The sequence below is a fragment of the Cygnus atratus genome, chromosome 4 (assembly GCF_013377495.2).
Source record: "Cygnus atratus isolate AKBS03 ecotype Queensland, Australia chromosome 4, CAtr_DNAZoo_HiC_assembly, whole genome shotgun sequence".
Taxonomy (NCBI): domain Eukaryota; kingdom Metazoa; phylum Chordata; class Aves; order Anseriformes; family Anatidae; genus Cygnus; species Cygnus atratus.
The window spans coordinates 28,022,536-28,049,438 of NC_066365.1; the positions used below are offsets into that span (position 1 = coordinate 28,022,536).

Sequence of the window (26,903 nt, forward strand, 5' to 3'; positions counted from 1 at the left end):
GGAAGTCTAGGAAATAATTATTCCAATGAAATGGGAGGAAGATGTGGTACCTGATCCAATATGCGCTTGACTACCTCTTTAGACAAGGACAGAAATTTGTCAAACAAAGGGGGAACAGTATAGAATAGTGTGTATGGAAAAGCCTTCTCTGACTCCATATACTGACTCTGTACTAGTCTGTGTGTCTGAGAGAGATGTATATGCACAGATACACACACAAACGTCCTCCACCGAGAAACTCCAGCTCCGAGGAGGTCATTCCCAGGTCAGGACAGCATTTTTCATGTTTCTGTTCACTGATATCTTAGATCTAAAGTACACTTCTAATTTTAACTAAAGAAATTGCATTTGCAGATATTTAAAATCATATGAAAAGACAGATTTGGCACTGTTCACAAACAAAATCAAAACCACATGACTCTAAAGCAGAAAGAAACTGAACCCTTAAGGAAGCAATCCACAATTCCCTATCTTTATTAACACCCTTATGATTGAGTGGTTTAATCTTATTTAATCAAGCAATGTGAAAGAAAAGCCTTTTTTATCATATGAATATATATATTTTTTTTGCTTTAAAAGACAAGCTTAAAGCTGCTTGGATTGTACTATAAAATATGAGCTATGCAGTCTTTGCCATATTTTCTATTTCTTTTTATATGCATTTTTACTTAACTTTCTCTTTCATCCTGGGTTTAACTTCCATGATCACAGTGTAACGACTGCCAAAGGCATGTTTCAGTATATTTTTTCCAGCTGTCTTCTAAGTGATAAAGAAAAAAATAGCTACAAAATGTAAAATATTCTACAAAACAAAGTGTTCGAATTATAGGAACACAGAAATACGAAGGCAGATGGACTGAAAATTACCACATTGTCCATTAAAGATTGCACTTAATGAAAAGCAATAAATTTGGAAATGAGTAGTCAACACATAAAGCTTCCTAAGACATGCTATTAACCCAGCAGGTATTAAGAATACTTTTTCATTTTCTTCTTCTCCCCAGAATGTCCCAGTGATATTTGACCTGACATGGCTCTTTTTCTAACCCTAAAGGCTTCCATATGGTTATATAGAAACTATATACATATACAATAAAGGCATTCTCCTCTTTAACTTCTCTAGTAGCAAAAACTACCATTGAAACTACATTGAGACTTCAGTTTTATGGTCTTTTCCCTTTATGTAGGACTTGAAGCACATTAAACATATGCTTAACTTCAGCACAGCGACTTCAGAGGGGTCAGCCAGGAGCTTCAAGTCAAGCACACGTCTAGGAGTTTGCCAGACAACACTGAGAAGGCTAAGGCACATGGAGAACAAAGAAGCAACTGGTGACAGCCAACGTGGCTTCACGTAAGGACGTATCGTGTCTGACAAATTTGGTGGGCTTCTACAATGGAGTTACAATGTTGGTGGATTATGGAAAAGCAACTGATGTCATCTACCTGAACTTGTGCAAAGCATTTGACACTGTCCCACATGACACCCACGTCTCTAAATTGGAGAAATATGGATTTGACAGATGGACCACTTGGTGGGTAAGGAAGTGGCTGGATGGTCGCACTCAAAGAGTTTTGGTGAATGGCTCAATGTCCAGGTGGAGACCAGAGACGAATGGCATTCGTCAGGGGTTGGTATTGGGACCAATGCTATTTAACATCTCTGTCAGTGACATGGACAGTGGGATTGAGTGCATGCTCAGCAAGATTGCTGATGACACCGAGCTGTGTGGTGCAGACAACATGCTGGAGGGAAGGGATGTCATCCAAAGAAACCTGAGCAGGCTGGAGGTGGGCCCATGCAAACCTTATGAGGTTCAACAAGGCCAAGTGCAATGTCCTGCGCCAGAGTCAGAGCAATGCCAAGCACAAATACAGGCTGGATGGAGAATGGATTGAGAGCAGCCCTCAGGAGAAGGACCTGGGGGTTCTGGTGGATGAGAGGCTCAACATGAGCCAGTAATGTGCGCTTGCAGCCCAGAAAGCCAACTGTGTCCTGGGCTGCATCAAAAGTAGTGCAGCCAGCAGGGCGAGGGAGGTGATTCTCCCCCTCTACTCTGCTCTTGTGAGACCCCACCTGGAGCCCTGTGTTCAGAAATGGGGCCCCCAGCACAAGAAGGATATGGATGTATTATTATGAGTCCAGAGGAGGGACATGAAGATGATCAGAAGGCTAGAGCACCTCTCCTGTGAAGAGAGGCTGAGGGAGTTGGGGTTCAGCCTGGAGGGAAACCTTACAGCAGCCGTCTCATCATTTACTTAAAAAGGGAGATGGGAAGTAAAATTACATTTATATTATATTACTGCTACGGTAAGACAACTATTTCAAACTCTCCAGTGGTAGGGAACAACACTTTTTTATTAGTACTATTATTTTTACAGGGGAAAGACAAAGCAGCCCTTAGTGATACAGCTGTACTGGGAACACGTGTACTAGGCTCTCAGAGTCCTCTTCATTCCCCCACTGGACATGTTAATCTACTCATGTAACCCCATGGAAGCAACTAGCTCAAACCCAGCTTTGCTCATAAAATATTCCACACTGGAAACAACGTTGTTCTCACATCTCACACTATTCAGAAGGCCCTGTTGGAAATGAAAAATCAACTCAGTGTCAACTCAAGTGTCAAAGGAAGCAGGATACAAGGGCAAATTTACATGTTTTATTGCAAAAAAAATAAAAATCGAGAGAGAACTTCATGAACAGCATGAGCTTCGTAAGTGTGAGTCAGGATGACTAAGAGCTACCCCCAGACCTCCATCAAGATGCCGTTCTGTCAAGGCTGCATAACTTACTGTAAGCTAAAACATAACAGGGTATAATGCAGGAAACCAGAATTTACCAGGCTTTCCAAACGATGTTACACACAGCCATTATGAGCAGCTCATGCTTTGGTTTACAGCTCTTTTCAACATGGTAAAAATAGTCTGGCTGCTATGCTCTTCCCTGAAATGAAAAGGCTGCTGTTTTAGATTGATTGGCGATCACTGGTCTATACAATTACAAGACAAATGTATATAGCTTATTTTATTGATCACTAAATAACGGTTGTTGGTTTAGAAAAGAAAAAAAACATCTGTCTGAGCCAGCAGCCCTCTTTCTCTATGTGTACACAAGCCTGATGGATACAAGGGATAGTCACAACGGAGAAAGCCACACAGCAACCTTAATTATATGCTACTCAAAGCTGCCACTCTGGCAGCGCAATACTTTCCATACAAGCATTAATATCATTATCACACATCCCTAACAGCCCCTGTAAGAGAACAGACAGCCCTGTGCCATCACTGAACAAACAAAGCAGAGACTGTGCCTGCTCCCAGAGCATTTGCTATTTGAGAAAAGGAAGGAAAGACAATAGAAGCATATGGCGAGTACGGGCACTCGGTGATCTCGTCACAGATGTCACTAACCCCTCTTCCTCCCTTGCCTTCAGTAAATTTTCCTTTTGTCAGTACTATGACAAATGTAAATATTACAGAGAGATCTCAACAAGGGCTGCAAGCCTTTGGACGCAAAGAAACCTCCAAACACAGGCAAAACAAGCAACATCTGTTCAAATGGACAACTTAATATGTATTCGTACATATTTTTTCTTAAGGAACAGTTAATTTCACCATCTAATAAAAAAATGAAGAAGCAGAGGATTGTAGAAGTAAAGTATGACCATCCAAAATGAAAATCAGTTAGCTGTACAATTAGTATAAAAGCAGGTGAATACTGGCAGAGGAAGAAACATGCAGCACTCACTTCTTACACTGCAATTGCTCCTGCATATCCTGTTAACGTTTCTACTAACAGAATTAACAGGTGTTATAATGGTCCTGAAAGTCTGGGCAGCTATGCTGCAGAGCTCTATCTTCACCACAGAAAGACCCTAACAGATGTCATTTTGATATCCCATCAGTGTACAACGGAGAAAGCAGGACAAGAGGTGATGTTCAGCCGCTAATTGCTGTCACTGGGCTTTACAGCCATGTGCTTCTCTTTAAAGGAAGGAAGGAAACGGGCTATCTTAACGGTTTTATTTTAGGATTGCTGAATTGTGATAACGCCTACACAGATCCACCTACACAGGAAAACACAAGTTGTGTGAAAGCAACATCACACCTGGTGAATAAAACACTACTCCAGGTAAATCAGACCAAACTAGAGAAGACACTGTTTTCCTTATGCTCTTCACATCCTTTTATTTAAATCCCATGAACCATCCAAATGTCAACATGCAAGAGTGAAAGACAAATAGGTTTTGTTAACTAGGAAAGTGAAGAAGAGAGAGAAGCAGGCAAAGTCTACATGGATATCATATATATATTTCTTCTGCCAGACAATGCTGCTCTAATGTATCCCTCAATGAATACTAATTTATTTTTAAATAACAAAGTTTGAGCCTTCCTGACACCTAATTTGTAGACTGACGCCCTCCCGTAGACTAATTCAGGAAAAATGTTAACTTTATTTTTCCAGAAAATGGAAATTTTTTAGCACATCTGAGATTTGACAAAACATATGCACTTAAACCTGCTCCTATAAGTCAGCAGAAAAGTAGCCTGAACTAAACTTAGAGAAAAGTTTGCACAGAAATCATCGTACTCATTCCAAATATTTTTTTTTTTTTAAGTTTAGCACCCAGTTTTTAATAAAAGGAAGGACCAGATATTGGAAAGAAAAGTGCAAAAACTCTCCACATTTCAAACGCATAAGCACATATTTAAAAATTGTGTGTATAAGATCTAGTAAAGTAACATTTATTTATTTATTCCCCATTACATGTTGTGCTAGCTGTATAATTTCATGGAGAATGAGCATTTTGCTCTCTGCAAGTTTGATATGCCTTGCCAGACTGCTATGTTGTTGTTTTTTTCACTCTCAGTTTTGGGATTGGGATTGCTCTAAGTACTCACAGTAGACTGAGAGTAGATACCTAGACTGCATGTAGGTATCAGCTATCAATGAATAACACAAAAAGATGATGGTCACAGCTGAGTTTGGGCAGCAGCAAACCACAGAACAAGCACACTGCTTGTCTAATGAGCAACCACGTAGCACAGGTGTGTCCTCCATAAATAATTCACTTTGAAAACAGTGCATCTTCAGTGACACAGGAAATTTCAGAGCACTGAAGAGGCAAGACAGATTCACCTCAGAGCACATTTTCTGTTAGATGTATTTGTTCTGTCAAATATAGGACATCTAGATTTTACTTTGGCATCTATGCCTGGGGATGCTGACCACTGAACGTGCTATGTTTTTCTGGCACAAATTCATAATACTATATTTTCTTATACAAACTGTGATGTAGGCAGTTTCACAAAGATCAGTCATCTACAAATTTACCCAGGAAGCAGAATACTTGGGAGTGGACCAGGCTAAATTCCACGTCTTCTTAAGGGGGCCTATTCAATGCAGTTGCTATACTGTCATACTAGAAGGAGACATTTAAGGATTTTGCCCCGCTGATGTGCAGAGGAGTCTAGGTACGGATTTGAGAATATACTCTGTTCTCCATTACATGGTGCACTTCAGTTGCCTTCGAGAAGAACTGCACTATGCCTTCCATTTTTACAGTAACAAACACTGATGTACAGCAGAGAGAAGAAAATTTCTTTATATGCCCTGTAGTACATCTGTTTATCTACCAGGAAAGCAAAGATTTAGACAGTAGCAAGAGAATCTAGGACTTGTTATCACTGTGCCTACTGTATTTTGCCTCATTTGCCCACAGATCTCTCCATTGGATCAATACATTACAGAAACCATCCACAAAACAATGAAGCAAGTACTGGATAGTTCAGCATGCCAAAAGCATCCTACTGAGGTTCACGTAGTACCTATAAATCCTAATTTACATTGCATTGCACACAAACTTCATTTCAGATCATAAAGGAAGCGGATATAGAAAAATATGCTTTTTCTTCTTTAAAAAAATTAAGTCTATAGGATTATTATCTTTATTAACCATTTCATACATATATGCTGTTTCATTAAAATAGAGGATATTTCTTCCAAGTTTCCAAGCACTCATTTTCCTTAAGAAACACTTCTGGGTTTTGAATTTATCCTATCTTCTACAGAATGTCAGAAATGGAAGAGACAGACATACATGTTCAAACTATTAACTTTGAGGACAAGCAAAGAACACCCTTAAATAAAAATAAATTTAAAAAAAAACTTAAAATGAAGATAACATTTAATAAGATTAAATGCTAAGATTTTTCTCTGGAAATCAGTATAGAAATACATCGGTGTGCTCCTTTAGCATTTACAAGTCCTTCAGTTTGGGGAACAGGAGGCTGGGATTTCCTGAGGTTGCAATACAGTGCAGAAGATAATCACACTGGACTTTTTCCACTAAGTCAAAATATTTCAGAAGTTATTGCAGATTTCAGGGAGAGTTAAGCTAAGTTGCCATAAAGGGCTTATTAATAAAGACAATTATAGAGAAGAAAACAAGACCACGATAAGCTACCGCAGGCAGACAATAGGATGAAATGAGAAATAAGATACCATGTCAGGCTCTGAAAGGCATGAGTTCAATTCTGCTGCAAGGCTTGTCAGCGCACAAAGGGAGACGTCTCAGAGAATCACGGCATCTGGAAAGCACCACTTTGAAATGCAGTCATGTACCCAGAAGGCTATTCCATGCTTCAAGATGATGTTTTCCAGAACAGCAAAGGAGTACTCTGAAGAAATTCAACGTACTTTGAAGTAAAGGAGGAGGAAGAGGGAAGTTGCACTGCCTGGGACACAAAAAGCACAAGGACAACTGGCAAGAGGTGCAAATCCCTTCCTTCTGCTCCACCCTCACACCCGGGAGCCTGTGCTCAGACAGTGCTCTCTTCTGGAGCAAGAGAGACGCCAGCTCACATGGCCCATACAAGAGCAGTGACCCAGCACTGCACGCTCTGGACACAGGACTACGCTCAGATCCAGCAATGCACAGCACTGGACCACAAGGTTAATGCTTCCACAGCCTCGTTACAGCCCAGCGACTGTGCCACCAGCCTTCCATCATCACTCCCCTTGTGACATCCCACCAGCCCGCTCTTGGCACATGGCCTTTTAAAATTGCAAAGAATTGTTATGATGGTAACAGATTTTTAAAAAAATCTTAATCGGCTTATCACGGCAAAGTCCTAACAAGAGTGACAGCCACTGGCCGAAGAACAAATGGGGAGGGAACACTTGTTCCACTTCTTCATATTTGTTTCCCTAATTTAATTTCTCAAATTCTAGCTATCATCTACTATATAGCGTTTTCTGACAAGGAACTCAAACTCATTGGATAGTATTGTGATGTTTTGACTGTCATTTCCATGTATGACTGTTGTCTGATTTCATGTTTTCACCTTTTTCTCATAGTTTCCACATTTGAACTAAACACTGCTTAATCCTAATCCTTAGCCTTTGGTTTCTGTCTATCCACCCCAAAAAATACATCATTTAACACAGTAATTAGCATCTATTCACTGGAGACCTGGTGGACACCCAAGACAGCAGCAGATAAGTCCCCTAAGTCACTGCCAAATTAACCCTTCTGCATTTATTCTCTTTATGGCCTTGGCAAGTGGTAAAGTGTAAGTAGTGCTTAGCCTCCCAGAGGATCACAATCGATTCTTTTTCAAGTGCTAAGAACCATTGGAACATCACATGCATTTGTGTGTTGCTTTGTATCAGTTTTATATATTAAAAAATGAATTTATTCTAGCTGCTACCTCTACAGACTTAGTGCTTTAAAATTAAGCAGTGCTCCTCATGAACCATATTTAACCTTACATTTTTGTATCACATTCATAATCACAGTATTCTTTCCCCTGAAAAAAAAAATCCTGTAACTACTTTCTACTTCCAATTAAAGTAGCTGTACCGCGCATGAATGTTTGTACAAAATCCAGCTCATTCTTCCACTGTTGTGTTGACTTTACTATCCAGGAACAATGCATCCATCCTTGTTTTAAGTAGAGCAAACCTGATTAAGGAAAAGTTATCCTTAACAGTGACTTCAAGTACAGGTTACTTTCAAAAGTAAAATAAATCAAATTTATCAAAACATCACATATACTGTGATTTCACTTTTATGAAGAGTTTTGCCTAGTTCTTTTCCTTCTGATCATGCCAAAAATGATAATGCTTAATAATTAACTATAAACACTTCTTAATTCATTGTTTACATTCCACTTATCAGTGAAACTCAATTCTGCAGAGTATATCTACAAACACTGCTTATGATCCCTGGTTCCTGAGGAAATCCCACAGAGGCACAGGCTTTAAACTACGACCATGACAATATGACAACATTATAAGTTGACGTGTCAAATGTAGTTCAGCACTTACATGGGAAAACCAAAAGCTCAGGAATTTCCTTCCAGAGTTCTGACAAAACAGAATAATAATGTAGGAAAGGATGGAATAGAGAAAAAAAACTTTAAAATTACAGTTAAGATTTATATTAATCACTAAAAATGTCCTTGAAGAAAGAAAACAAACTAAATGATAATAATTAATATTAAGTTTGTCTACTTCAATAAATTTAACTTAATTATTAGGGAAATGTGAAAAAAATACATTTTAAGAAGTCTACTAATGTAGTGTCATCAATAAGACAATGACCATATCAACATCATCTTTGTGGTGTAGCTAGGGATATTATTTCACACCAAATTATCAAGGAAAACCTAATAAATAATATTACCAAGACTGGCAAAGCAAGATGTTTAGACAAAGGATTTCTTTGCTTTCCTGTCTTCAGAGAATACCTGGATATTACAATACCTCCAATCCCTTGGGAATGAATGCCTCACATCATTAAAGATATTCTCTTTCTGAGGGTGCCAACCTCCAGATTATTAAAAAAACATAAGAAAGTCATATCTGTCCCTATTAAAGATTTCATGGCACATCCTTAACAAATGGGTTGCTTATCCTGGTCCTCTCTCCAGATTTCACCTTCAGCAACCAAAGTGCTCTAGGAAGCTCTAGGAACTAGTTTTGTTTACCTAAGTGGGCGACAACAGTGATGGAGTTGCAGGTTTAAACATAGGCTAGCAACACAAATAAGCAACAAATGTTCCCAGTCAGCTCATAAGAACCTCAGAAAAAATTTCTAACAACATATAGAAAAACCTCTATTAACATATTTTCATCAACACTATTGGATTCCGCCACTTGACTAAACAAAACATAAGTAGTAGACACCTACAAAGAGACGGGTTTGTGCTTCTCTTTTCTGAATAAATTTGTCCTTCTCACACATATATTACATTACATTATTGATCAATATTCAATAATAACGAAATTGTACTTTAATGTCTTCTTAACCCTCAGCATTTCTAGAGTCTTGTCAGGTCTTGCTAAATAGGCTTGCCATGGTTCTTCAGAGTAAACATTATTGAGGAAATCTCACAACATGGACAGATCTTTTTAACTGGAGTCAAAACACTTCTTCCTCTTTTGATACCGCCCACAGAAAATCCTTCTTAGAATAGTGGGTACTCAGTAAACAATTTCTGCTACTGCGCTATAATTGTTCACATAGCAACACACTAACACTCTTGGGAGAATTTTTTTTGTTTCTTTTAATCAAAAAAAGCATTCACAGATTTGAGCATTAGGTAGTTTCTTTTCTCTAGTTGTAGAGAAAGAAATAAAACAGTTATTCAAGATGTGTCATATGACTCTAACCTATCTGCTTTTACCCCTTCAATACATGAGAAAGTTTTAGAAAGCTACCTTTGATATTTTTGTTCCCGTTCTCTAAAACTACTTCCTGTTAAAGTTATTTAAGTTTTTTTCTCCCCCCTTTGAAATTACTGAATTGCAAATGAAGCAGGCTCTTGACTGCAGCACAGTTTAGGCTCAGTATATCTTAAAGGCTTCTTAGCCCATGAGAACATTTGAAATTGCATTTCCTAGGGGTACCTTTCGGTCTGTCACCTACCCATGGTGCTCTGGTTTGCCATGATCATCAGACTCCTTGCTTCTTAAGCAGCTCACATGAGATCTGGGAAATCTGCTCAGTGCCCTCAGCGTGCTACTGCTCCTGTCCTCAGCGTGCCTCCAGGCCCTGCGTGACTCTTTCATTATATTCCTGCAATGGCTTCCTCGTTCTCTCTAACTTGCAGTTCACAAATGATGTTCGTACTGGTACTTTACAGCTACTTGCATTTCATCATGAAGATCTAAAAGTTTTTAATTTTCTTCTAGAAGAAATGATCTGAATAGAAATGTTGTTTTTAATGCTGAAGAAAAATATTGATCAGGTAGGAAGTTAACCATAGATGCACCAACCATAGCCATTCTTTCACATTTTTCTACAGACCTACAGATATCAAACCAAACAGTCTCCAAGCAAAATTCAGCTTGCTACTTCAATGGAAGACATTGGTCTTTACCAACCTGCAGCTCTACTCTGCCTGGGGAATCCTGCTAAGAGCAAAGTCATCGCTGCTGCAGGGAGGAAAGCAGTGCCATGGGAGCCTCGCAGCAGCAGGCAGAAATGCCACAATCAATAGCACTGGCCATAATGGGAGAAAAACAGTTATCACAGCCAAAGGAAATGGGAAATTCTAAATTTACTCTACTCTATTTAGCACTGTCAGACCTTTGGTCTCACCCTAAAGATTTGGGAAAGCAAAACTATTTGAGGATCAGAGGCAAGGCAAGAGTTCAAGATGTTTTCTTCCACATTTCCCTTCTCCTTAGTGACCCCTGTCTGCACGGCTACAGATAATGGCCTCACCCTCACAAGGCGAACAAGTAGGCTGGTGTGACAACCCCCTGCTTCAGCACAGGATGACAGCACAGAAACTGTGACAGTTTGGGTATAATTGAGTGATTAGTAGCAACTCTGTAGTTCAGAAAGCTGTGGCAGCCATCCCATCAGGGCAAATAATCCACTCCAGCATCTCAGAGATGAGACACCAGAGTCAAGCAGTGCCCGGCTGTCTGTCACCTTGATCCTCTGCCGCCTTCTTTTGGTCTTGAAGGCCAGGCCTGTTTGCTGTGAGGCACTGCTCCTCTCAAAACTTCGCGGCTCAGAGAGACAAGCCTCCCGTGAGCACACTGCAGCTTCTATAGCGTTGCCACAAAGTTCGGAAAATCTTTTTCTGTAACATATAATAACGCTTGAAGCTTTGAAAGATGTGTCAAGATATGCCAGAAAATCACCCACAAAAAGACTTCGTAGACTACTAGAAAATTTTTAGGCAACATGCACCAAGAATGCCAAACTTGCATTTTAAGCATGCTTTCATGCTTCCAACTCTGATTAATAGTTGGAAAAATTTACGTGTTCATTCATTTTTATTAAAACTTAATTAACCAAACTATTTTAAGAAAAAAATCTCTTTGAGGAGAAACCTGGACACTGGGAAAATTCCAATCACTCTCAACACAGTGTTGACCACACCAGGATATCAAATTAAAGCCACAAGACTTGTTGACATTTCAAATAATTAAAAAAAAAAAAAAAAAAAACATACACACACAAGGCCATCATTGTTTTTATCTTCATAGGATCATTCTTCTTTTTCTAGAGCAAAATGCAAATGAATAAAAAAAACACTTTTTTAGGGATTTAAAAATAAAAAGCAGCATTGGGAAGGGTTTCTTTGTTGCTTTTTGTTGTTTGTTTGTTTGTTTATTATTTCCCCAAGAGCTTAGTAAGAAAGGCTGCTTTTTGAAGGAGTCTGAACTTATAATTGCTACTAGGGATAGCCAAGCAAACAGGAAACAAAATCGATCAGAATATCAATTTTGCACATACTGAAGGACACTGAAGTTTTGCTAATAAGATCAAGAAAGTCAGAACATCACTAATTAGCAACGTTATTGATAAGAAACAAGAGAATAGCATGGACTTCATATATTATCTGTTGTTAAACCTTTAACTGTACATAATTAACAGTATAAAATAACTTGCAAACACAGGATCAAGCATAATTGTCTGTTAATTTGTAAATTTTGTATTAAAACAAATCCTCCTGTGGTCTGGGGTTCATTTGCTTGTAGAACAGAATTAGCAAAATCTCAAAACTATTGACTGGTTCTTGCCCTGCCCACAATAATTCAGAAGGCTCCTTGACACCACACTGATGAGGCAACGACAGCCAGCAGCACTATTTTATGTCATCACTATGAAAAGGTAATTGCAGCTTGAATATGGAAGGCTGGGAAGTTTGTCAAGTATCTACTTTATAATGTGAAATTGTACCTAAGATAAGGACTAGTGTCACGTTTTGTGTTTTTTTTTTTTTTTAATTACTTTATTTTATTTTACTTCCCTCTTTTGAGTATTCAAGGAGCTTTAAAGATCAGCTCACCGGCTACAGCACTCATCACATTGGTAAGCTTCTGCTACAGCTCCCAAGAAACAGATTTTCTATAGAGTCAACGGCTTAGAGATTTAATTTTTCTTTTCTACAAGGACTTTTTGGAAGATTTTTGATATTAAATGTACAGGTACATCTGAACATGAACAGCAATAATGTTTGTTTTTAACCTGTTACTTCACGTTATTGATATCTGTTCATAATATCTGATGAAGACCCATACAGCTAGCCCTTTTGCCTCACTCCCCCAGTACTTATCAGCATAGATAGCATGTTAATCTCTGGATCCCTTGACGTCACTGCCAAAGCTTCAATGGACTTCACTGTGTGCAGAACTGAAATCCCCATAGATTTTCATGCTGTTTAATTTTGACTGCTTTGCTGGAAGATACATTCATCATTGTAAAACAGTTGATGGGAAAGCTGGAAGAAATAACTCTTGATATGTATTTCTTGAAATGCACTTATTGCACTTCTGAAAAACTGTTTCAAAAATTAAATATGCACTACCTGGTTTGTCAAGTAAACACAAAGAGAATTTAATGCTGCATTAACTCTAATGCTGCTGGGTTGTTTTGTTTTGTTTTTGATAACAGAGACTAACACAATGGCAACCAAAGGTAATGTAAGAGAAGGATGACTGCAGTAAAATCATCCTACCCCTCCTCAAACACAAGCAATGGGAGCAGTTTGATCCATATTCATGTTGAGACTGCCCATGAAAATCTCAATAATCCAGTCAGCATTTTTCCGTAAAAATATTAATTGTGTAATTAGCACAACATTTGGTTTGCTTCCACTTGTACAAATGAGGTGAAACCCCGTGCACTTACTGCCCCTTATGCTGAGAGGCTCCTATCTGGAAATGACAGATCCCAGATGATTACAGGCTGCAGCAATCTCCTGATCATCAGCTGAAACACTGATGTCATTACTTGTCTACCCCTTTTATGCATGTAAATGTAAATGGGATTTCTACCTCTGTTGAAAGGTTTCAAAGGGACATTTAATGACAGCTACAATGGATGTAGAAGGATCCTTGCCTGTGGCTGCTCCCTGGCATTTTTAATGTACATTTCCAGCTGCAGCTGTTTTCATTTTCCTCAGATTCTGCTGGAGATCCTCCCGCAGAAAGGGCGAGTTCTCCTCTAAACCACAATGTTAAAAACAGATTGCTTACTAACGTGCCATTTTGTTGTTGTAAACTACAGCTTCCTTCTACACAGCACAATCTCAACATACCCTATAATGCAGCCGCAAGGCTGGTGAAAACCAGAAGTCTAAAGAATCTGCAGCAAAAGCACATTTTCTTTAGTCTCTTCTGTTTCCTCTGCTCTGTTTCACCCCTGCTGAATTTTGAGAGGTTGCTTTTGAAGGACAACTGCATTGATTTAAAAATAAAAATTAAATTAAAAATAAAAATGGGGAAAAAAAGAAAGAAAAGAAATTGAGAAGAGGATGAAAAGAAATGAAGAGGAAGAAACAATAGAGAAAAATGTTTTAAATGAATCCTTGTATCAAAAAAATGTATGCCATTCACAGGTTTCCAGGATGCAATGAGTCTCAGTTAGAACTAGGAGCTAACAAAGGCTTCAGCCTACATTTTTTTAAACCAACAATAAGGTAAGGTCTATATAACTCACTGTCCATGCAATTAATTTTAATAGAAATAGTCTGGGAAGTGCTCCCAGGTGACAGGCACCAGCAATAAGCAAGTAGTAAGCTGTTCATGTCAGGATGCTCACATGTCCTTTTGCAAAATACAGCTGTGTTTGTAACTCCGGTCATTAGAGAGGACACTAGAGAACACGAGCAGGACCTGCAACAGGACTCTCTACCTCCTCTGGTTTGTCAAATTCTTGTGTTGTTTTTTTTTTTGGCTTAGATTATCTTAATCCTTTCAATTCCTGGTAAGCAGAAAATGAATAACAGACTGGACCATCAGTACCTCCAGTTTCTGTGGTATTTGGGCAACTCACAGACATCAAACACCGCTCCTGCGTCCCAGAGGGCGAACTATTGTCCAGGCAGACCAAATACCTTTCTCAAAGTCACAGAGGTTGTCAGGGGTGTAGATGGGCACTAAACCTTTGTCAAGTCTTAGACTAACACCTAAGCACTCCAGAGTAACCTTATATACTGATTTCACTGGACTTACTGGAATAGCACCGGAATACTCTCCAAAGGTGCAATTTCCCTAGGACAACGCATAGGAAGCACAAACCTAATAGCAGCTCTGTTTACATTTTAAAAGAATATTGCTGGAGGCTTTGATCGATTCTTTGTACAGGAGACATTTCACCTTTTGATAATTCAGCAGTTTCTAAATACAGGTTTCTGATATTGCCCCCATAGTATGGAAAGATATTAATTAATAAGTAATCCACTGAATACAGAAAATACCTTGTTAAAATGGATCTATAGATCTACTGCAAAGGTATTGTGGTAAGAACTTGTCATTAGCCATTTCTGGCTGGTTATTTCAAAAAAACATTAGTTTTCAGGGCTACCAATAAAATAGATCATAAAATATATGAGAAATTCATGTATGTTGATCCCACCTCACATTAACAGTAAATCTAAAGAATTGTGTTGGACACTACAGAGACTGACAGCCTACTTGCAACTATTTCAATTTCAGACAGCCCAAGTCATTGCACTTTGCAACTCAATATACTTACTGTTAGTGACACTACCACTATTTTAGATCTTATTGTTTCTCAATTCTATCATCTTTCCTTGCACTGAAATAATCTGTGAGTGGTTTAATCAACTGCAGTAGGCTACCTTAAGTGCTTTGGCAATGTAGCAGGCATGGAAATGGCATTCCATTCTTTGAAATGAATGGAATGGGGGGAAAAAAGAAAAAAAAAAGAGTTCATTCCCAGATTACAAATATTAATATGTTAAACTTCAGTATCTGGAGAACTGAAACAAACCAAATACTGAGAAGGAATGATGTAGCACCTGGCCAAAACAGATAGCCTCAGAAATTACGCTTTTAAGTACAAATGATTTTCAAGAAACTGTAACTTCTGATTTTAAAATTGGAAATGAGTAATGATGGCCATGCTTATATTGCTAATGGCACCCAGCCGAGCCCTTACACCCAGTGGTGTGGGTGCCTTATGCTCTCACTGAACAGGGGCCTTTCAATCACCTCCATGGTTGGACAAAGCCAGATGGCCCCGCCAGGTGTCTTTATGAAGCAATTATTTGCAAGTTTGTTTAGTTTGAAGTGCCTGAAATCACGTGAGGGCTGTGTCACAGCCTCTCAGGCTCATTTTAATGTCACAACACTGCAAAAATGCGTGGCATACCTTGGTTGTGCTGCGGATGTACACAGATGGCACGTGAAGTTGTCAGCCACGACGAGGTGGCACTGGAAGCCTGTGCAGGAATCAAAGCAACACGCAGTCCTGCAGCTGTCCTGACCATGTCACAGCGAGGTGGGTCTTGGGGTGAGCTGCTCCCCAAAACTGCACCCAAGCTTTGGCTCGGACACAACTCAACGACTGACTTAGAAATGAAAAAACAGGGATTGAACTGACTTACAAGCAAGGAACTGGGGCTTGGGAGATAAGTTACTTAGCATTTGTCATGTGCCCTATACTCTTTCTGACAGAGTGAAAACAGGACTAAGCTGTAAAAACATTAGGCATGAAATATAATAATTGTAAAGCTATTTAAAGGAGCTTGAACACCCACAGATGTGTGTTTCTTGGGTCTTGCATTTGAAGTGAAATCATAAGAATTTATGTTGGCATTAGAGCTCCAGAATAAAGCCTTAAAACCTAAGGGTTTTTGAAATAGATCCCAAGTCCTTTGTTTTTATTTTATTGTTGTGTTACACAGTGCACCTACCACCACGATCCAACGGATATCACATCAATATCTGCTGACAGGTGTTACGTAGCTGTTAGCACCATTTTCATCTGTAACTACAAAATGTCAGTATTTGAGAATGTAAAAATGCTTCCAGTCGTATGCTTTCTGAGCATTTATTAACAAGATAAAACTAAGTTGAAATCAAAGTTAAAAGTCTGTACAGGAGAACAAGGTCTCTGGCTAATTTTCCCTCCATTTTTATGCATTTAAGCATTGTTATGATGCTTAGCACAGACATGGACCTCCACGCTGGAACTCGGAAGCTCTGATGGGAACACTTTCTGTCCGGTCACTCTTTAACAATCCATCTCTGTCTGGGGAAAAATCTTGAGAATAAGCAACATGATAACAAGTAGAAAAAAAAAAAGAAAAAAAAAAAGAAAAAGAAAAAAGAGAAGAAAAAGAAAAAGAAGGAAAGAAGGAAAGAAGTGAAATTCACAAGCATCTGTGCAACGTCAGCACTGTGGCATAAGCTCCTTTGGAAGATAACACCCACTCTACAGTCGCATTAAGGAAAGGAGATGAAGACTCACAGCTATAAATAGATCAAAGATAAGGTTATCTTATCTTAGTCTCTACAAAACTCTTTTTCTTATCAAATACTTTGATAAGTATCAAATACTTTGATAAGAAATGTATTTTTAATAGTATATAGCAAAACTGAAAAACTGAAATAGACCGTTTCTTGAAAGCGCAGACTCCAAAGTATCTTAGAGGGGATCTGTTTGGTCAGCTTTGTTTTGTTCCTTTAACTCTCAGAGATACTTTTCCTCCTTAATACACAACCTGATGACCTATACGATCTCATGCTTGTTCAAGGTATTGGAGCTGTGGCTCCCAAGCAGCTCCAAGCTGTATAGGCTTCGTTTTGCAAAGTGTATGGTGGCTGCCCACACATACACACCTGAAGAAACATGCAAAAGTGCATGTTTGTGCAGGGCATACTTTAAATTTGTGTTGACTGAAGATAAAACAAACTTCAGGAATTCCCTGCGTGGCTTCCCAAAGCCTCACTTCATTCCTCTGTGCGCTGTGACTTTCTAGAATATTTTTAGGGCATGGGGCTGTTTTTGAAAGACCTCTTAACTCTTGTAACTTGTCTTACAAGCATAAATCAAACCTTGTTGGCCAACTCTTTCCATAACACGACTGCACCTTTAAATACCACTAATGCCAGATGGTCCCAGCATATAAAGCAGCATGAGACAACATATTAATGCTGCTCAAACAAGCGACTTGTGCTAGCAGCAGACCAATGAAATCAGTCTCAGGCTGCTAATCCTCTCTGTCACCATGGCTACATCTATTTCAGACAATTCTTCAATTTTCAAGTCAGATGAGCTTGTTGGCTCTTAAACTTCTCTGTTCAGGCGTTACATTATCAGAGACTTTTCTTTTTGCATTGACTGCTGTTAGCAGTATCCTATTTCTGTTTATTTATAGGTTTCTCCACTAGAAATTTGTACTATTTGATATACACTAAAGATTTGTACTATTTCCACTGCAGGTTTGCCCCCCTAACTGTAACACATATCTGCAGCAAATATAGGTGTCTCTATTGCGACTCTCCCTGCCAGCCCTGAAAGAAAAGGGAGAATTGGTACCACCCTATCAAGGTAGGTCACTAAACAACAAAAAAAATGTACATCCACAGCAGGTAAATGGGGAGAAGCTCTTGACTCCTCCTCACCACATGCCTGTTAGCATAGCTGAGCCAGCACTAATACTGGGGCTGCTTGCTACTGGAAAAACGGAGAGGAAGCAGGTAGGAACTGCGTCTTGGAGGCAGATCAAATGCTGAGCCACACACCATCTATCAGGTACATGTACTGGGCACATGGCATCGGCACACGCTAACCTAAAGCAAGGGAGTATGATGTTCCCCGTCACGTAGGTGAGAAGCTGAGGCACAAGGAGAGGATGTTCTTATCCAAAAACACAAGAGAAATGTGGTAAAGCCAGAAAAGAAGTCAGGCACCCTTTATCACAAGTCCACTTCTCTGCAAAGCAACTTCCTACAATGTCGGTTTGAAAAGATTATACACAGAGTAGCCCAGCTCCCGACTCCACAGCTTCCCTTTTCTCTCCACCCTGCTGTGTACTGATGTCACAAAAAAAGAAAGAAGAATTTTTATTCTGAAAAGCATAAATTTGGATCGCTCATTGCTTAACTGCAGGCTATTTCAGAATGGAAGCTGCATTTAGCCTTCTTTTTTAAGGGTACACACGCAAGCAGGCTTGAGCTTTAGGATTTACAAGCCTCCTGCTTATAATGAAGATTCAGAGGTACAACTCCCACCGACTTCAGTTTCACTTATGGATGCTCATCAGCTGGGTGGTAGGAGAAATTAAAGCACCATCCAGCTTGTATCAGAGGAAGATCTGACACAGAGTAAGCTTACCAAAAAGCTCCCTTTTAAGTAACATATTTTTACATGGGTAAGAAGTATATATTTAGGTCTTAGACTCATCCCATCCCAATTTTTGCAAAAATTTAAGCAAAACCTATTCCTTTGTGCAAAATGCAGAACTAGCCAAAATCCCAAAACCTTCAATTTACGATAAGTAAAGAAGTTAATTTTGAATGATAGATGTGCAAGGAATATACAGCTCATAATGCTGAAGGACAGCAACGTGCTAATGAAAGGCAATGACACAGCTCCCTTTTGGGACGCAGAAGTGGGAGGACATTCAAATGATATGTCTTGCAGCTAGAAATCTCAGGGGGAAAATATGCAATAACAAAACATATTTGTTATTCATTTATCTAGTAGAGTGACGACAACTATGCAAAAAGTTTTATCTTTAAAATACTTCACTACCTTTTTTGCTTTCTCTGTTTCTAAGCAGATTTTCTCATAGCAAAGCACTGCACGATTTCTCTTTTGTTTGGAAAGCCAATATGGCAAAGGTCAGGGTCACACTTTCCAGATACCATAAAAATCTCCTGGATCATTAAATTGGCATGTCGGCGAGGATGACTTTGCCAAGAAAACAGTTTGTTAAATCCTGGCCACACAGCCACACGTCCCGTCTAACCAAACAACGCCCTTGGCTTTGAGGCAGATCCACGTGGAAGTGTAAGCATTTAAAATGGCACACGATGGCTATTCTCGCTGCAGGCAGGCTGCAGCCAGGGCAGCATCTTTCTTTGGTTGTATATCGGGCAGCTCACGTTCACAGTACGAAACGGCTCCACGTAAGGAACAGCTATCCCTGCTACCATTATCCTGGTAAGATTTTGTTTTCAGCCTTTTAACTGCAAAGGCTTTTGGTGTCTTCATTTAGCCTCAGCATACCAGAAAGCAAGCTGCCAGCCATCCTGATCCCACTGACTTCAGTGAACCCCGGCTTTTGATTTGCAACTTACCTCCAAACAAATGCAACTCCACTGCTCAAACCTCTACCCATCATTTTAATTACCTACCCAGGAGTCTTGAAGTACACACTCCAATTTTCACTTTTCCCTAATTCCACTAAATTTTAAGAGGACTCAGCTACAAACCCTTCCAATTTACCTCCGAACTGAATGAAAAAATAAGCAAAAGTCTGTGGTAATACACATATGAGACTTTTGTTTAAAAAGAAAATATAAATGTGACATATGACATGGACAAATATGAATAAAATAGCTATGGGGACTTAACAATATGAATTAATCTGCTGAGAAAAGATCACGTAGGGTAAATAAACAGCTATTTTTTTTTCAAAGCAAGCATATACAGCAAAACAAGAATTTTTAGATGATGAAACATGGAGGCTGGTATTCATCAGGTCTTTCCAACAAGCTCTTGCACACATTTCTGAGTGAGAAGCCTGCCCAATGTCAGCAGCTCTCACAGTCACTAGAGAAGAGAGATGTTCAGGGCATGTTTGGGCACTGCAGCCCAACTAACAGGTCTACCTACTAACCAGCAAAGAAAGATTATTGTATGAATATGAATGTACAGCATGTAGGCTTGTACCCCCTTTGAAAGACAAAACTTAGGTAGAATGAACACAGAACTAATTCTAAATTAGATTTAATACTAACCTGTTGCATGAACCTAATGGCAGCTCCACTGTTACAGCCAAAAAATGTGCTTTCATGAAATAGGAAGACCTGTTTTGCACCTTTTGCCCTCAGTGTAACTTAAAGGTTTGAGATATTGATCTCTAAATTACAGAAAAATAAATAGTTTACCCTGAATAGAGTAAATTAAGAATCAATATAATAGCAAAGTCCCTTTTTGAAACATCCCATGATTACAATTTACATATTTAACAAAACATCTCACAAAATCTTTGGAAATCACTGTGCTGCATATACTCCTCACTAGTTCTCTGGAGTTCACATTCATTTCACCAGAACAAAACATCCATTTACCTCAAGCAACAACAGAACAGGCTCACCTCCTATCTTCATTTGGAACTCCTATGGCATTCTTTAGGTGTGGGAGGGAAGAATAAGTTATCTTTAAAAGAAATTGAGTCAAAGTAATCAGCACTTTCAAAAGGAGTAGGATTGTCAAAACCAGTCTGAGTCAGACCAACCAACTCAGAATGCTTTACACTCCCAGACTAATTTTAAACCTGAAAAATAAAATAGCTGCCTTCTGTGGAGTCATGCTATGCTCCTTGTGATTATAGCCTTTTTCACTACAGATCATTTGACATTTTTGTTAATCCAGAAAATAAAAGAGAAACTTTTTAGATGCAGTAGCTGGGATCTATAGTGCTTCTGCAGGTAACACATAGCCTCTCTTCACCCTTTTTAAACAATCTGACAAAAATGGAAATACCTCAGCCAGTGAAGCAATTTGGAGAAAGGGTATTAAATCTCTAGGAAACACTGCAGAGACTGTCTAGCACAGCTGCCTAACCACGCTTACTGTGAATTTCCATCCACTTCAATGGCAACATGAATGGCATTACCAATTAGCTGCAAATGTGATCTATAAATGTGCCTACGTCTCCTTTATTTGCACCCGTTTTGTGAGCAACAATATTTTTCTCTGGGCATTCTGTACCTCTCTATATTTAAATGAGCATTAAAATTGAGATAGGAAGACACAATGAATCCAGAAATAACAAGAACACATTATTTAAGGAAGAAAATCTTTTTATTTTTGAAAAATTGTGTGCTGACAAGTAAATTTGAAATTCATGGGAAAGTTAATTCCAGCCTCTCAGCCTCCTGCAGCCTGAGTGAGGTGCAGCCAGCCTCCACTTTGCCCTCAACCACTCCCAGGTGAGTAGCTTATCCCTGTGATGGAAAGAAACTGTTTCCTGATGCAAAAAAGAAATAAAATCCAAATGCAGAAGGCTACCTACGCAATAGGTAGACTTTGTGTTGGACACAACCCCATTAATGCGAGCTATCAAATAGCTCACAAGATTTTTATGTGTAAATTCCAAGAGTAAGGAAAAGAAGCTTTACAAAGTCAAGTGCAATTAACTGTAAGTGACAAAATTAGAGCAGCATCACCTGACGACATCACCGTAACCCAGAGACAAACAGCGTGCTTCCTAACATCACCACCGCTACCACGTCTCGCTGCCCGCCCCAGCGCAGCATGCACCCAGCTGAAGAGGAGCAGCCCGTCAGGTCCCAAGGTGACACTGAGTGGTGTCCCCACAGTGCTCCAGGAGCACAGCAGGATCCTGCCCACGCTATGCCGAAACCACGGCACCCTCCTGTGCGGCTGTGCCTCCTTGCTGCTGCTGGTTTTGTATTTTTTTCCAAAAAAAAAGGCAACACTTTGCTCGTAGCAATCTTAAACTGCCAAAATCATTTAAAAAAAAAATTAAATATTATACGGGCTTCTGTTCAACACTGAAATACAAACATTGTGAACAACACTCTCCCCACCATGTATTTGTCAGGTTTACTTACCACAACTTCTTGTCCCAGCAAGTGTTACCCCAGATGGCTGATACCACAGCTGAGTGCAGGAGTGCTTCAATGACAGAAATAAGACCTAGGTACAATTTTTGTATTATCAGACAGATCTTGGATTTCCCCACTCATTTATACACAGCAGACACATGGTTTTCACTTCTCTTTCAGGCAGACTTTAATTACACTTTTGCAGGAGGAACTGGCTCCAGTGCTTGCTGACCTTGCGGGGCAAGGCTGGGGCAGAGGCACGTAAGAGCCCAACACTGGGCTCCTCTGTGGGGCCAGCACAGGAGCAGGGGGACACCACAGGATTTCGAAAGCCAAGCAGCTTATTTTGGCTCTGTGCCACCAGTGACCAACCCAGCCCACCTCCCTGTTGTGCTAAGCAGGGTCTTGTACAGAGCGGTGGTGCCAGAGGTCGACGTGGCCGGACTAGGCCCAGCGAGGCTGCCCACAGCCCGCCTCCATCACACCCACAGGGTCCCGCAGCCGGGCAAAGGCGTCCTTCACCCACCTCACACACGGCGTGCTCGCACCTCATCCCACTTTCACAGACGCTTGTGAGGTGAAGGATGAACAGCAATATCATTAAAATTGAAAAACTCCTCTGAACTACAGTCTGGCTTGACAAACTACGAAACATTGTGTTTGAAGTGCCAACATTCTCAGGATTTCCTGTGTGCTTTTCTCCAGCGCGAATAATTTGATGAAGATGCCACAAATTTGCCGATCATTTTGTTGTCACAAAGCCTGTATTTTCATCCATCCTCTCTTCTCTCCATTTGATGCAAAAGAAATGTTTAGGGCATGTAATCTATACCACACATAACCAGCCAATTAATAATCTTTACTCGCAGAATTTCATAACAAAACTACAACACTGAAAAAATATATATAAAAATCTTTGCTTGCTTTTTAAAAAAATTAGAAATTGAGATAAATTTTTAGTTGCAACTTTTTCAGGTAAAGAACAAAAAATTAAGAATCTCAGATGTCTCATTTTCAGCAGGTAGAAGGGAAGCGGTAATGGAGAGGACTGATCCTGTGCCACCAAAATCAATGATACAAATGGGTCAGAAGTGGCAGCACGCCTAAACAAGTGGCTGAACATTAATGGTGGAGGAACTGCTTTCAGCATTAATCGATTCTAAATATATTTCACTGCTATTAAAGAATACAAACTTATGCCCAAAATGAGCTTATTTATAGTCATAAAAAAGCCTTGAGAGATCAGCATCTACTTAGTGTCTTTTCAACAGAACATCAGACATCCAAAGCAAGTGTCTATTTGCTATACTTGCAGGTAGTCGTACCTGCACAGCAATTAAGGCAAAACATTATTTACTTTGTCCCAGAAATAACCTGTGCTTTACTGTCAACTGTTCTCGGTTTTCCTTTGGTTCATCATCAGTTTCCCATCATCTCTTTCTCCTCGCTTTATCTCGCCTTGCCCTCTGCTGTCTTCTGTCAACTTTGCCAATTTTTAGCAAGCATGGGGACCAAATTGTATTTTCTCCCTTAATCAAAACCACTCCAAAATGTTTTGATCGCTTTGAGTCTCAGGTCATATAACACCTTTTACACCTAACCACTGACATAGGCTCATTCACATCTTGCTTTGCCTTAACTTTCTGCAAGGCACAGCTTCCTCAGCGTAGAACTGTTTGGTAAAGTTCAGACATCTTCATTTCCAGGTTTTACTTCTCCTTATTCAATACTTTCTTTTCCATCAGCCTAAAGAAACTATCGCCACAAAAAAAATCACAAAATACTAGAACAAACTCTCTGTGGCATGAACCAAAACGGAAACATGGGTAATGAATACTCACATCTGCAGAGAAGGCGACACATTCTCCTAGCATTTAACATAGGATCAGAAACTTTCAGCACTCTCCCACTTTTGACATTTAGCATGTCTCTGGGAAAAGTTCAGCAACTCTGACCCTCCAAGTAACTGATCTGTATTTCAAAGATTTGCCAAGATACTTGTAAATGCTTATGGAAGAAATCAGACTTGCTCATATGGAGTTGCTCCGGTTTCTAATGTAGTATCAGGTCTTCAGAAAAAAAAATAAAAATAAAAAATCCTCCCAGTGTATATTTATTCCAGCAAAAGATGAGGCCTTAATGATTCACTCTGGTTGCTTATTAAAGATTTCTTCCAGTTGCTCTGTATGTTTCTATTTGTTTTTCTATTTCTCTCCTGAATTTGTTTTCAATATTGCATATGTATTACTAATTTATTTTGAAAAATAGCTGATATTCTAAAACAGAAGTTGATTCTTATGTCCATGTGTGACCGAATGAACTCACACAACACTGCATGGGCATAACATACGTGTGCTTATGTAATGCATGCATGCGCTGGATTTGATTTACTCAGTGCAAAGCCTCTTTACTCAGTATAAAGCATCTTTATTGATGCTCTGCTGACACTTCACGGATTTATTTTGTCATGAACTTGCTCACTAAGTGAGCAGAAACATTTTTTTTGTGTTTTTTCATGGCAGCTCACTCGATAGTTCTGGTATCATCCCTGCATACTCACCTGGCTTACAGATGCACAAGGTCTCTACTGATCATAAACCAGTAAGTTGTATCTCATTTACACAGATATTTATTTAAAAATAAACCTTGTGACATATATCCTATCTTGTAGGAACAGGTTATGCTCAGGAATAACAACTCCTTAACCTGTCATGAAAAAAGAAAAAAAAAATCTATATGCATGCCTGTGTCTATGAATCTTCTGATCATTTTTTAATAACAGATGATGATAAATCAGATGGGTCCTGATCCTGGAAGCTTTAATCACACAAAATATTCCTATTCTGCCCTGGGAATCCAGCATGGCTCCTCACAGTGAGCAAGGATCCCCCTGCTCAGGTAAGAGCTGCAAAAGCAGCCTCACAGCTCCTGCCAAGGCTGGTACAAGGCTCCACTTCTTTTAATGCACAGCTTAAAAAAAGCTCACACAGGAAAACAAACAGTGCTACCTTTTACTGCACAGCAGAAGAAAGGGCACATTATTAAGTAGAAAACCCCTCTAATACAACCATGAGCATCATGGCGAGGTGTTTGGGCTCTGGAACAGAGCAGCACAGACGCTGTCAGTGCCTTTATGATTATTTCAAAGGAGCACAGCCCTAGCTAGGCATGAGTCTGTCCTTCGTGAAGGGATCCCAAGTCTCTCATGTGCTACTGCAGATAACAGAGGCTGCAGCAGCTCTCCGCTTTTCTGAGCAATGCCCCATACCTCGCAGAAGGATACAGAAGGTTTAAATAAAACAACGAGCATGCTCTGGTTCAAATCCTGGTTAATCCTCTGGGGGAAAAAAAAAGAAAACCACACAAACACAGTATCTTCAGCATCTACCACTACAGATCGCCAGTGCTCATCACACTCCCCGACATGTGATTTGGGCATTAAAACATGTGGCTTTTTCATCTACGGGCCTCCTTTTGTGAAGGACCCAGCACACTGTAGGAAGCATGGAACACCCTTCGTGCTCCCCGCAGCTTATGTGTGGATGCAGTCCAAAGGAAACGTTCGTTTCTGCAGTTTGATATCGCTCAGTGACATAAAGCCGGATTCTCTTCTCCCTGGGCCCAGCGACGAGCCCTTCCCCACATCCCCAACAGCAGCAGCAGGAGGAGGAGAAGGAGCCTCCATCTCTGACTGCACACAGAGCTCCTTTTCACCCCATTTCAGCTGGCTTGACAGAAGCAGCAGATAAAAGAGCTGCAGCGGACTGTCCCCTGCCAGTAACTCAGTTACAACAGGAGCCGTGCATCGTTTTAGCGTGCAAATTACGTAGCTGTGACAGGTTAAGCCTTAGCTTCGGGATCACCCTTTGCATTGAGATGGCAACGTACCACAGATAAATTGTGTGGCTTTCAGTGCAATTCCTACGCGTTTTTATTGCAAGATGATGCTTTGTTACCCTGCCTCCCTCTTCTATCTTCCAATAAACGACCTCTAAACTCCCCCCCTGCAGCCCTAAGCGGTCACTAAAAACGTAACCCCCTAAGGATGCAGAAAGTTGGGTCCAGCTCAGAGGGCTGCAGGGACCCGCTCCGGGGAGAGCCCATCTCCAGCTATAAACCCGGCACTCGGGGCCTGCTCCGAAACCCACAGAAGGGTGAGGGGACAACCGCAGGTGCCCCGCTCAGGATCCCGGCTCTTCCCTCCGGGGGTGGCAGCACCCGAGGTCCGCGCCCCCCCTCACACAAAATGTCCCCGTCCCCCTGCCCGTCCCCGCGCCGCCGCCTCACCGGGCTCATGCTCGCCGGGCCGGTCGGACAGCTCGATGACCAGCAGCTCCCGGCCCTCGGCGCTGCGCCCCACCGTGTAGATCCTGCTGACGGCCGGGCACTGCAGCCACACGGCCACCAGCGCCTCCCGCAGCTCGGCGTAGCGGTGGTACTCGAAGGAGATGCCCTCCTCGGAGCTCAGCCGCCGCCGCCGGCTGGCGCCGCCCGCCCCCGCCGGCTCGGCCGCCCGGCAGGCAACGAGCAGCCCGCACAGAGCCAGCAGCACCCGAGCCGCCATCCCCGCACACACACGCACACACACAGGCTCCCGCCGGCCCGGCAGGGAGGGAAGGACGGACGGACGGACGGACAGACGGAGGGAGGGGCGGCGGGAGGAGCCGCAGCAGCCGCAGGAGGGGGCGGGCCGCCCAGCCCCGCCGGCACCTGCTGCTGATCGGGCTGCTCGGGGGCGGAGAGGGGCTGCATTTCTGCACCATGGGGCATGTCTTGGGGCAGTTAAGGCTCAGGGGGGGTTGCGGAGGTCCTGGAG

The 26,903-nt window shown here is 40.8% G+C and overlaps 1 protein-coding gene across 1 annotated transcript in view; it reads right to left on the minus strand.

Moving 5' to 3' along the window:
• Positions 1-26,702, minus strand: part of CPE (carboxypeptidase E) — a 55,233-nt gene extending 28,531 nt beyond the window's left edge. The window contains exon 1 of the mRNA XM_035552828.2: positions 26,375-26,702. Within this exon, the coding sequence (XP_035408721.1) occupies positions 26,375-26,651 (277 nt within the window). The 5' untranslated portion in view covers positions 26,652-26,702. The remainder of the gene's footprint in view (positions 1-26,374) is intronic.
• Positions 26,703-26,903: the final 201 nt, after the last annotated feature.